This window comes from Equus przewalskii, chromosome 6 (genome assembly GCF_037783145.1).
Source record: "Equus przewalskii isolate Varuska chromosome 6, EquPr2, whole genome shotgun sequence".
Taxonomy (NCBI): domain Eukaryota; kingdom Metazoa; phylum Chordata; class Mammalia; order Perissodactyla; family Equidae; genus Equus; species Equus przewalskii.
In genome coordinates this window covers 11104130-11118117 of record NC_091836.1, presented here as the reverse complement: position 1 = coordinate 11118117, position 13988 = coordinate 11104130, and the positions used below count along the sequence as shown (strand labels likewise).

At 35.0% G+C, this 13988-nt stretch overlaps 1 protein-coding gene across 2 annotated transcripts in view; it reads right to left on the bottom strand.

Moving 5' to 3' along the window:
- CNTN5 (contactin 5) overlaps positions 1-13988 on the bottom strand; it is a 1129093-nt gene that overhangs the window by 86169 nt on the left and 1028936 nt on the right. For both annotated transcript variants that reach the window (XM_070623012.1, XM_070623013.1), the window contains one exon: positions 10121-10241. In XM_070623012.1, coding sequence (XP_070479113.1) covers positions 10121-10241 — 121 coding nt within the window. The remainder of the gene's footprint in view (positions 1-10120; positions 10242-13988) is intronic.

Here is a 13988-nt window from a genome sequence, read left to right as displayed (position 1 = left end):
TTTACAAAAAATTTCCTTTGCTTTAAATTTTGTACTTTTGACCTAGAATGTATTAAAATCTAAGACATAATTCCAGGGGAACTTGAAAACCATTTATACTATTTGGTTTCAATTTTTTTAAATCTAAGTATTTATTTCACAGTACTTCCAAATCCTTTTATGTCCTTGGTGGTGTTTATAAAGGCTTTCTACTTTTTATTTTAATTTTTGCATTGCTTCATTGCCGACTAAACTGAAGTTTGGCAAAGTCCTATGCAAACATCCATAGAATGCATATTTATGTTTTAAAAACATTGAATACTTTGGTTTAAGTCAATTTTATAATATATATTTGGTGCTCATTTTGTGTGATATCAAGCTGGTGACAGCATGTTAGATACAGAGATAGTGATGATTCTTAACTGACATGAAAGCAGCACTCTTAGAACTATGACCTCTCTATTGTAGCCTCATTTACACATCTTTTCTAGAATGAAATATATTTTGTGTATTTGTTTTTCACTCAGTCTTATCTTCTTGGTGACTTTGTGTAAGCGTACTTGAAGCCCTTCAGTGTCTATTTCATGTGTGGGAAATTCCCTTGCACACTAAGATTGCTATTGCGTTTTGCTCAAGGCTGTATTCCTCCAGAATTGAATCTTCAATGCATAGAAATACATGTAAATGTAAGCAACCCACTTCAGGAAAATGATGCAAGATTTCATTGGCTCAGTTAACTGAATATACTGGGATGGCCCTGATGAGGTTTCACAGTTTATCCTACTGACAATAAACCAGCAGAGAACATAATCACGCCTATCAACATGCCAATTTGACCTTGAAGAAGGAGAGGCAGTCAAAATGCTCCCAATCACCTTTAGAATGTATTATTAAATTGTAATTGAACAAGATGGACAAAATTATCAGAACATTACTGAATACTTTGGTCTATGAGTAATCAGATAGAGCCACTTCTAGGATAAATGTAGACCATTTTCCTGCCTATGCATACTATGAAGAACAATGATTCATCACCTTAAAGATTAGGCAAATTCTTCTTGTAGGTAAGAATATCATAACAATATATACCATTTACTGAGAAGCATTCTACCATTTGAAATCTCATTTCATTCTCCTATTAAATCTGCAAATTAGCTACTATTATTCCCATTTTACAAATGAAGAACCCAAAAGAGGTAAAATGACTTGCCTATGGTTATCCAGCTGGTGTCAAACAGATTCAAATCCTGACCTGGGTTGTTTTTATAATGCTACCTGGTATGGGCTGGGTAAACTAGTTACTATCACTGCCACTTTAAACAAATCGAGTCATGTTTAAATTGGGCTATTGAGATTCAACTAACGTTTACTGTGTACCAGCTATAAACTACGTACCGTGCCAAGTGCTCTGGTTGCCCAAAGCTCTTGCCTTTCCAAGTGAAGCCCAAATACAGTAGACATTTCCCTACTACTTTTTGCACATCTTGAATTTATGCAATTTATACTCTCACTGTAATAAATACCATGCAGTTGTAATTTTTATATTTCAGCTTTTCAAGTTCTGCCCACTTGGAATCTTGTAGAAGTTATTTTCTATTTTAATGAATTATTTTTATAAAGCTAGGAACTATTTTTTTCCCTTTCTCCCTCAGTTTTTAGGTACATCAGCAATGATCCACAAGTTTCCCCCCAAAAAAGGGTAAAATCTACTGATATACTCAATCAATAACATACGGTAGAGATCCGTGTGTTCATGACTGCCAATCTTTACCTATAATGTGTCAAATTAGATTTTCCCCATACATACTGAGCAATAAGTTCTACACACTTTAGTCTTGAGAAATGAAAAAGAAGAGACATCTATTTGAAAGATTTTTACCAAGAAGAGTCACTTCTGTTTTTTTTCCTTAGGATGAACAGACATCATCTGGTGTTCAGTTTTTTCCCTACTCTTTCACCTCAGTTGCTCTAACTCATTACAGAGCTAATTGCCTTTGTAATTCTAAATTAAGGAGTACTTAGTGAAACGGAGACATTACCTTTGCCAGGTGTTTGGGAGGACAAAATCCAATCTTCAGTAAAAGTCAGCAAAAGTTTCTTCCATTCAATGCTTGCTCCCTCTCTGTTTAATCTGCTTGGATTTTGTGTTGTCCAGTGAAGAATCATTCAGAGACCAGGCTACATGTTGTATGGTGTTATATAAAATCAAGAAAATTATTAAGAATTGAGCATTTTGAACATAGATTGAAATAAAACAATATTTGGGGATAAAGACTAAAGTGATCTTACCAATTTCCCATTGTCTTCCTTGGAGATGTGACCAGTCATTGGGCTGACATTCAGCAGAACTTTTCCTTGGAACTTGGGTTCTTGGTGACCACATTTGGGCTATCAAAAAAGGGCCATGTAGTATGTGTATGCCATACAAGACTGTGTGTTCTAGGCTTCACATAAGCACAAATTACTACTCAATACTCAAAAGACGTGCTAAAACAATCTAGGTAACAGTCACAGAAATCAGAATGTATTCAGGAAAATAAAAAGGTCAAGTTTTAGAAAAGATTGGTGGTTGATTCAGGCTGTCTCCATATAAAGTATATGAAAAGTGAGTAAATAGGGTGAGTTTTCCAAACAATTCAAACAAACAGATAAACAGACAGATAAAATGTACTTCCAATATTCTGCCTAAGTAATATTGGTGAGTTCAAGGACATTCTTCTGAACATGAAAAACCATTTCTTGTTTTGCGTTAGTTTTTTTCATGACTCTTGGCATAATTCACCCATAAGTGGGTGAGAAACAATGAATATAAAAGGTGTGAAAGAAGAGCAGCAGTAATTGGAATGAAGGTCAGAAGCTTTTTACAGCAAGTGAGAGTTTTGCCCTTGCCTCATAATTGTGGCAATCAGAAGAAAGTTTAAAATGAGAGAACGAGAAGAGATCATGCAGAAAGAGGTCTATTATTTATTGATGCTTAATATTCCTGGTGGCATTTTGTCCAGAAGTGATTCCATTCTATCAAAAGCTAGAGTGTCTAGATAAGAAGTCCCACAAGATGCCCTGAGAAAATAGTCATTAAAATTTGATATTTTATGTGATTGACAAGACATGGGGGCCAGAGGAAGTTCATACTTGTCAATAAGGTTAGTGGTCATTTGGACCAAGGTCTGAGATAGAAAGTGGTCATCAATAATGTTGAGTCTCCTGGTCATGTGGTCAGAGGATTAGAGAAAGTGAGGCCTATCCTTAGAGGTAGATGGGAGTGAGTACCGTCTGTTCTTTCTTGGCTTAATAAATCACTACATGTTCTTTAATCCAGCCCATATATCATCTCCTTGATAAAAATTCTCTGACTCCTAGGCAGAGCTTGTCACTCCATTCCCTTGTTTCTTATAGTCTTCCCTCTTTCTTTCTTTTACTTTCTTTCCCTTTCTTTCTTTCTGCTTACTATTCTGCTACTTATTATGGTGACATTCAACAAGTCCTAAATCTCTCTCAGCCTTAGTTTCCTTATCTGCAAACTGGAGCTAAAAATAGTACCCCTCTCATGTCATTTTTATATGATCTACTAAATGGATAAGGTGAAATAATTGAATGGAGCCTTTAACTCAGTGCCTGACACATAGGAAAAACTTAATAAATGGTAGCTGTTTTTATTATTATTAATGGAGCTTATGCTCAGAGAGCAAAATGTGTTGCTCTTACATCTGTAACAGTACTCCTTACATTATATTGTAAAAATATGTGTTCCTTCGTGGCAGGAACTTTAGTTGTACATGGTTAGCTGGTTCTTAGCACAGTGCCTGCTACATATGTGCTCTATAAACGTTTGATGAATAAGTACTGAATGAATGAATGAAGGGTGAGCAAGGTTAAAGTTACACAACCTGCCCAAAGTCACACAACTAGTAAGACTTGTGGGGATGTGAAACGGTCTCACGTAAAGCCCATGCTTTCCTTATAATACTGCACTGCCTGCCATAAGTTATTTCTTGCCTCTCTCCACCTACTGTAATTTGATTATCATACTCATCATTCCACTGAATTTGTCCTTGCCAAGGTCATCAATTTCTTTCAAATTGCCCAATCCAATGGCGACTATTGCTTCTTATTTAATGCATTTGACATTGTTGCCTAGGTTCTCTTTCCCGAACTTCTCTTTTCTCTGTGTCCCTGTGAGTTGATTTACTTGGCTTTCCTCCTAGTCGCTCTCTCTCTTTGGCAGCTTCTTCTCAATCTCCTTTGTAGATTCTTTCTCCTCCTCAACATTAGGGTTTCTGGAGGTTCTTTCTATCTTGAGCCTTTTTCTATTTTCATTCTTCACACACTATCTCCGTAATTTCATTTTTATCTGATTGTGTTCAAATCTACATCTCAACTCCAATGCTTCTCTCCTGAGCTCCATAGCCATAAATCTATTTGCTTACTGGATATTTCTCTCTGGAGAGCCTCATCTTCAATGCTGTTCCTTTACCCCCAATCCATTTCTCTCCTTATCCTCCAGATTACATCAAATGCATAATCATTCTTCATTAGAGTGGCCACAGAATTTATTATCTAAACCTGGACAACTCTGAGAGAGAAGGGGTGTCATTAATAACTGCTCTGGCACTCCAAATATAACTTGAAATTGTCTTAGTCTAACCAGAATGTATGGTTTCGCTCCTGTTGGCCACTCAATTAAGCATTCCTACTGGCATTCATCCTGGCCTGCTCTTTCTCATTTTTCATAGCCAGTGAGTCAACAAGTTCTGTAGATCTGTCTCCTTCCTATTTTTTTGAATATGTACATTTCTTTCCATCTCCATTACCATTGCCTTTTTTCAGACCTTTCTAATTTCTCATTAGGATTACTGCTATGGCTTCTCCTTTGATCTACTACCAAGTAACTGGTTTCACTCTCCTCTAAAACACTCTCTGTGGTTTTCAGAATGATCTTCTTAAAGTGATTATCTAATCACATCCCTTTCCTGCTTTGGTCCTTTGATGGATATCCATAATTTTTAGCATGAAAGTTAAGCTCTTTCCCATAGTATCAGAAGGTACTTATACTCAATCTCATTTCATCACTTCTCCCTCTTGCACACTAGAACGGTCCTGACATATAGTAGACACTCACTATGCAATGAATGAAATCAGCATTTAAAATGTAACTCCACACACGAACAACTAATCTCAACAAGTTTACATAAATATGAAGTGATAGTAAATGTCATTTTTACATCAGGATGGATATGTAAGAAAAATAAGGTAAATCGGTGGGATAAAATATATAATGAAATGTAATCATCTTAAAATTTGTGACTCAAAAATATATATAACATAAAATCCAGTTGATTAGAATTTTTCTCAAAATGGAGGCGTTAAGTCAAAGTACTTGTTTCAAAATGCTCCCATCAAGAAACCTGAGAAAGTCTAGTTGACTAAAACTCAGTGCCTAAAAGAAAACATGGCTTTTAGTAGACACTCAATATTCATTGAGTGAATAAAATACAAGAAATTTAGTTTCCCTCCATTGGTTGACTGTATACAATGACAATTCATTTGTTTGTTTTTCATTTGCAGATACACACACGCACACACACATGCACATATTGTTTCAATTATTTTAAGCAATCAGGTCACTTCAGTTAACTATCACTTCAATGATCCAAACTAAATGTTATGCGGAGAATCCACACATGATTGACAAAAAACTGTTACTTTTTAGTCAGTTGTTAAGGAGTTTCATAGGTTATCAAGCAACCATATGAAAAGTATAAGAGAAAAGAAAAGAAACTAAACTGCTATTCAGTATCTAAAAGAGATTTTATAGATGTCAATCAAACTAGTTAATGCAGAAAAAGTCTAAGCTAGGAAACCAAGTGATTGGTATGTTATTTAAATAATCTTACCTAATATTAGTGATATTAGTGATCTAAAATTTCCACAATGATGCAGAGGATTTGAGTGAGACATTGCATGAATGAGGTTAGATTTTCTTCAAGAGGAGGACATTTTATATCTCTATTTTAAAGATTTTTTAACACTGTAAAAACAAATATATTAACTGAATAACTTCTGTTCTGCTCTAAAACAGATTATTTGCAAATTTACTTACTATTAATATTAATTAAGACTAAAATTACACTGAAAACATTTGTCATTGTCCTTTGATCCCCAAATACCAGCATATTGGCAAATTTGGCTTTGCTTTTTGTCACTCCTGGCTCTGTTGATGTCTTTAATTAACAAAAAATTCAACATTTTAATAGTTTTAGTATTGCTGTGAAAAGTGACTAGGTGAATTGGGAGACATTAAAGGTAAAATATTCCAGGAAAAAATCTTTCTTGGAAAGAATAATGGAATTGAATTGATGGACAGTTTGATTCCAGGTTGAATAAGTGGTGTGTGGGAGGAGGGGTGAGTGGTTAAAAGCAGTTAGATATCTTTCAACAGGTTACATACGGAGGTGGATTCTTTCTTCTCAAATTCAATTTAATACAGGTCAGGTTCATCTTACAAGTTGTAATTCCAGAAGTGAAAATTGCTATCCAAGTTTGGGGAAAAGAGGGCATATGGGCTGTGCATTCGGAAGGAACCAAGAGATTACTGATTTTTCTTTGACTATCTCAAGAGTTCCTTAATCTACTATTTTGCATTAAGAAGCACAGTAAGATGAATAAAAAAAACTTTTATGAAGAAGTGAATTTTTTATTTTTTCCTCTGTCTCTGGGCAGAATAGACAGAACTCATGCTCTGGTTGCCAGTTACCTTAGCTTAGCTAAGCACATTTACTCTTTAAACCACTATAGTTTCCTACTGTTGTATTTGCTTTGGGAAACATATTTCTAACATGCATTTTTGTAAAATAAAATAAAATAACAAAAAACTTACACTCCTTTCTCTGGAGTTTTTATATTGTGTTCGATCACTTCTCCTGTTGCTTGGGAGTATCAGTTCTTTACAAACTATATATCCCCCTCGGTGAGGTTATCTCTTAAAGGTCTATCTCCTTTACCCTGGATAAAATAATACAGTTTTATCCGTCTCTGAAGAGTTTCCCTATGGCATTGTCTAGTCTTACTTTCCTTACTGTTGCTGTATCACACTTGAATAAGTGACTTAAATTGTGCACAGATGTCCAGGTGTGGCTTTAATTTCCTTTTATACTCCAGCAAAATAATTTCTTTTAACATATTCATTACTTCTACTATGCTTCTCCAAATTATGCATGGTGCTGTTGTAATGCTGGTTCACTCAATATTAAGTATGTGACAGCAAGTGATTTTATGCTTCAGATGATTATTTATGGGAAAATTCAATTTTTAGAGGATGATAATAATGGTGGAGTACAGGTGGTGAATAATAGCACTGACATTCACAAGCAAAATAAACTAATAGTAGAAACAAGCATTTAGGGGAAGAGATAGTTTTAAAGTAGTGAATGGGAAGAGACACAGGGAGCATTTCTTGTCAGGAACATTCAGATTCTAAACAGGCAATGGTGAGCTCCAATTTAGTGTGCTTGTGTGAACAGGTGTAGAATTGCAGGATTTGGTGAGATGCACAAAAGAATTTCATAAACTATCTCTAAAGGGAAAGGAGATGATAAAAAAGTAGCTTACATCAATCTAGGAGAATATAGATTTTTAGCCCCCTAAATCTCCACTGGAAATAGACTTGCAGGGTTATAAAAACATATTCCTTGCCACCCAAGAATGTTCCTCATGCTTAACATTGAGCAAAGTGAACCGCTGAGACAATTCAATGGTGGTATTCTATAAGAAGATAGCTGGTGGAATTGTCTTTACTGTTCCCATTTTTATGTAACACACACTTGAATAAATGTGCTTGAAGGATTCTGCTGCTGGAACTGTAGCCATCATTAGAAAAACTCCATCTAGAATGCTCATCTTTGATCCTGTGGCCTGTACAATTAGAATGCCCTGGGTTTACAAACCAACAAATGGAGGAGTGGGAGAAAGAAAAAGGGCAGGATAAAACTATATTGAGTTTGATTTCACAAGCTGACATCAAAAATAGCAATATTCAAGCATCCAGCTTCCTTCAATGACCAGGATCGGTCAACTTAAGAAAATAACAGTAAAAATAGAAAAGAAAACCAGAACTCTTAGTTCAATTTTTAAAGCTGTCTAACACCGACGAGACAGAAGAAGTAAGCTATTTTTACTACTTTTAGAAAAGTAATGCAAATATGTAATAGAAAATTGGCGACTTGATCAAACTCACTTCATGAAAGCTTGAGTTGAATTTAGATGAATATTCAGACAATAGCAACCTGTTTGAAATTGCTATTGAGTATAATTCCAAAATTTATGCATTTTATCACCTCCTAGGCATAAAGCCAAAGGCTAAAAGAGCAGAACATGAAAAAGCTGAACATGAATTACGTTCTAAACCCTGTTGAGTTTAATTTTACTTACAAAGCAGAAAGTTAGTTTGCCACTTAAATTTGCCCCTCACAGCCCTGTAAAAGTACCTGCTTTCTTGTTATCAGCCTCTAAATTGTGTTATTCATTTGGAAAGCTTCAATTTTAGGAGCATCAGTCTAAATTACTAGGCAAGTGCTACACAATAAGTACACATAATCTAAAACAGACCATCGCGAGAGAAGAAAGCAATTTTCTATAAATTTGACTGCAGTGTGGGGTTTGCAGTTCTGTGCGCCTTGTAACTTCAAAAGGCATAAAGGAAAATTTTTAGCTAAATGGAATATCATGAGAGGATGAACACTTTACAAAGCTGATTTTTAAAAAATAGGGTAATACAGATATGCATTTTAGATATAAATTTGGAGAAAAGTTCAAATAACCTCCTGAATAGAAACAAACATATAAAAAATGAACAAGCTGCCATTCACCCAGATACACACTTGCTTCAAAACATTTTACTCTGACTGATGATGGATGTACTACCAAAAACCAGTAAACCTTTGATGATATATACAACTAAAACAAAGAGATGATGAATCTTACTATGTGCCTTATATTTTCTGCTCAAGATTTTTATAATATTCATGAATTCTTAAAAATTATGATTGGAAAATATTCCAAGTGAATAAAACACAAGTTAATCTAAAGTATACGTTTTTGCTATGGATTGTGAAATTTCTATTTGCAGAGATTGTGCAAGGGGTCTTAGCATGCAATACTCACACCACTCAAAATGTAATTGTTTGAGATCAAAAAGGGAAAGGCACTAGGTGGGATTCTGGTAATGTTCTAGTTCTTGTGCTGAATGGTAGTTTCATGGTGTGTTGACTTTGAGATTTTTTTCATTGAGCTATACACCAGTACACTTGTGATTTGTGAAATTTTCTTTAGGTATATTGTATCTCAATAGAAAGCTAAAAGAACAAAAGAAGAAGAAAAGGAAAGAAAAGAGAGAGAGAAAGAGTGAGAGAGAAAGAAAGAAAGAAAGAAAGAAAGAAAGAAAGAAAGAAAGAAAGAAAGAAAGAAAGAAAGAAAACGTGTGCTAGAAGCTGCATTTCCCATACTGAGGAATAATGTGTTAAAAGAAATTGGTGCTGCAGTCATTTACTTAATTTAAATAAGGCATAGCTTTACAGGGTTGCAGAATTTGGTGGCATGGTTCATAGCTGGAAACAACTTAACTGTCATTTCTGCACAGAGAGACTGTGTGTTGACATTTTCAGACTTTTAAAAAACCCCTATCACTTAACAGTTGCAAACGCCACCACATTAGGCATGCAGTTTTCCTGTTTTTGGAAGCAGAATTTAGAAGTTAGTGAAGGAAAAAATAATGCCTGGGGGTTCCACTATCTTTGCATTTGAAAAACACATACACACACAAACAAATTTTATCTCTAGCCAAGGGTCTTTGTGGCTCAACCCTTCAAAATTTCTGTTTGACATTACATTGATTAAATACTTAGTGACCACTTATTTCTACAGGTGTTTTAGACCCTGAAGTTGGAGCTGTAGGTTTTGTCTGTTACTAAGGAGCAGTTTTCCATGTAATCTTTTCAAAGGCAAAAGGTTAAGCAAAAATGACATATATTGTAAAATTGAAAGTAAAATGCACAGTACTGATGTGCTCAAAGTCCATGCATTTAAATTCCTTTGTATGATAATTTATGGTGATCATGTCTTCAGACTGCACTATTAGCATACTCACCCCTAACAAGAAGTTCTGCCTCATCTGACACACTGTCTGCTGTGGTCTGTACCCTGCAGCCATATCTCCCAGCATGCATCAGAAGGATGTTCCTGATCATTAAATCTGCAGAGGATGCTTGCTGAAAGAGGGATGAAGTGCCAGTTTAAAATGTTGCAAATATGCCTAGTTCAAGGTGGTTTAAGGGGAACTTTGCATATTCAGTCAAAGGGCCCATTTTTGGCCTTACAATTTCTATGACAACAATTCAGAAATCAAACATGCCCTATTTTAAGGAACACATGGAAGTTATGTTTTCAACAATTGCTAATAAAGGATTTGAACATTTAATATCGCATATAATGATTTAGCAGCTACAATATTTAAGAAATATTTAAATATGCACAAACAAATTCATATCTTTAAAAGTATGGGAAAAATAATTAGTGAGCAAAAATTATTGCCTCGCTATTCGGAAACAAGCCTATTTTTGTGGCAAGCAAATAGTATTGAAAGGAATAGCATCTTGTAGAAATTAATTAAGAGAAGACAGCAGTCAAAAGATTATCTTGTGTGGCTTTATTGAATGGTTTCTTTTGTAAGTACACTGTGGGCAACAGAATGAGATAGTGCTAGGTTAAAGATTGCTGGTCTCAAAGCCATGTGTCTTTACTTAACAAAGATTTATTCCTCCCATAACTACCTCTATCAGGGAGTAGGGTCAGCCTGAATCTCTGTTAATCAATGCAGTTACAAAGCACAAAGGAAGCTCAAAACATCCAAGTCTTGTTGGGAGCAAGATGATTAGAACATTGTTGAAGAACAACTGTAGTTAGGTGATCAATAAGTACCAGGGAGAGTATCTTTTGGATGTCTTGGTTCATGGGATCAGTGATGATCCTACACTTTAGAATGACTGCTACAAACCCTTCATTACTTTATCTCGTCTTTCGTTTACTCGATCAAGAAAAATAGATTTCCTTTTTCATGAATATGTAAGGATCTAGTATTTACAACAACTCATGAGGTATTTTTTCAGATAGTGACATAGCAAAACCCTAACATGCTTTTCAGTTTCCATGTTGTAATCAAAAACAATTGGCTGGAATGAGAGCAGATGTATTCAGCTTGAAATGACATCTTCAAAGAGCTCAAAACTTCTTTGCAACAGTAGTTGAGCACATGAACGAAAGTTTAATGGGAGCCATAGAAAAGCATCCCAGATTAGAGACCTTTAATTTTTTTGATGGAATGGGTGAATTACCTTAAAAAAAATGATGCATTTGTCCTTAGAGGGTAGTACCCTGATGATTATTTAAGAATTTAGTTGTATGCTTTATTTTGAAATAATCCAATGAGTTATAGGAAAATCACGAAAGCGAGAGGAGTTTCTAGAAATCCTTTGGATTCTTTTCTTTTCTTAGCATTCATAGAAAGGGTGTGATGTCATTGGAAGTTTTTACCCCTCAAAAGATGCATTTCTTTAAATTAATTACTTAACTGTCTATTATGTTTTAGACCATTTCTTCTGTTTTTTTCCTTCCTATTAGTCTTATGATGGGAACTTCTAAAGGTATTGAAATTTTCTTTCATGAAATAATTGTTAAGACATGGTCTTGTTTAGTCATTTACAAGGGAATGTTTCATGGGAGAATGCATTAAAATGTCATAACAATTATTTCAAGGAACGTGCTATTGGTCCAGTGAATATCCTACACTGCTAATTTCTTTAGGATAAATTGTAACTCTTAAATGTCATTTTCTCATCTCTACTAGACTAAGTTACTCACAGCTTTAAAATCTGAAAACAAAATTTATGCTTTAAAATCCTTTGATTTAATATGGGGAAAGAAAAACAAACTCTAAACATTATAAGCCATAATTCAGTTTCAAATCAACATAATTTAATCCTGTATAAATGAGCTTCAATATATTTATCACTTTATGTAGCATGGGTCCATGTTAGGTGTGGAAAATTTCAGGAAAATCTCCTTTTCCCACTGGATTTATAAGAAGCTCTCCCAATGGGGTGCTCAATTAAATTAATCAAGAATCAAGGTACACACTCCAGTCCCAGAATGGGGCCCATATCTAGTGGAAAAGCCAAGGAGAGGCCCAGAAAATCAGAGAGGATTTTATTATTTCCAGAAATAACACTTCTGAAAGACTGTACTTGATTTTTTTTGGTTTGTTTTGCTGTTTTTTTGTTTGCTTGTTTGTTTTTCAGTATCACAAACTGATTGATGGTAGTTTAACAGCAGAAAAAGTAATGATTAAAAGTCATTTTTCTTGCTCACATTTTTTAAAACTTTTTATTGAGATTACGATAGTTTACAACTTTGTGAAATTTCAGTTGTACATTATTGTTTGTCAGTCGTGTTGTAGGTGCACCACTTCACTCTTTGTGCCCACCCCTACCCACCCCCCTTTCCCCTGGCAGCTACTAATCTGTTCTCTTTGTCTGTGTGTTTAATTTCTACATATGAGTGGAGTCATACAGGGATTGTCTTTCTCAGGCTCACATTTTTGAAAAATTATATTGTAAAACCACATTCCTGTAATTAAATAACTGTTTGTCTTATTTTCCAGACCTTTTTCTTCCCAAATAACTTATTTCTTTTGGTCCTGGACAACAGTCCTAAAACTTTTGTCCTTTCTGTCGAATTATAGTGAAAGAAAAACTCAATGAGATTAAGAAGAGACTTCACTAAAAATCACATAAAAGTCCAAGGAATTCAGGAAAATGAGGTATAGATTATCTTTCCTATGCTGCCTTTTACTTGGTTCCTGCAATTAATGGTGTGCAATGCTCTATAAACTAGCTGAAGCTCCATCACCATCTATCAGGAATAAAAAGTCTACAGCCTATTGCATAGCTATCAATGCCAAGACTATTTGAGAAGTTGAAATTGTCTCACTTTGGGCCCACTGCTTCTCTTTTGGATTATATCAACATTATATTTTTACAATTCTAAACAGGGAAGATTAAAAGTAAAATGAATGCTTTGTGAACACTAAACCTAAATTACCCTTTCAGGAGATTTACCGATCTTTCAAGAGAAGTAATGAAAGAAAGAATTCATGTGGGAGCCCATTATACTTAATCTCAGCACCACACACCACAGAATGCAGTTCCTGAGAAAGAACCTTTACAATTTAGTGCACTTTTAATGAAATGGTTACTCACAGCAGATGCTTGCTTTCTTAAGCTAAAACCTCATTTTCACTTTTTTTCTCTTAGGAGTTACTCTCTCTTTTCTTGTTTTCTTTGACACTTGCTTTGTATCCTGTCTTTGCTGCTTTCTTTGGCTTTATAAACAAATTGTGTTACAGTTGCTTCAAATGAACTTCCCCACAACCAGTGCTTAACACAATACTCCAGCACAGTGCATGCCACATAGTGGGACCTCAACAAACACTTGTTGAATGGATGAATAAATGAAGTTTCTCTGAGAAAGAGCCTGTACATTCACTCTGTGAGAGCAACAACATGACCAAGTCATTTACATTTCTTGATTGCATGGTCTCATTAGAGTAGTTGCTAGATTATTGTAACTTTTATTTACGAATTTCAAATAATACAGGAAATGTCATCCTTCCACTCAAATCCAGTTTTTTATTGGTTTTCACTTTGAGTAAAGCGCCTTGCTCATCCAACATAAGACTGCCAATTAAGACTTCCCAAAAACGGAAGGTCATTTACTTTTGCTGTTCAAAGTGTATGCTGACTATCGCTGCCTGGAGGATAAAGTCCAATCTCCTTATTTCAAAGTAGAAGGCTCCTCCAACATGATACTCCCTCCTACAACTGAATCTGGTATTCCTACAAGACTAGACTAACATTTCCCCATACGTGGGAATACTTCTCATAACTCTCCCTGTTGTTCTG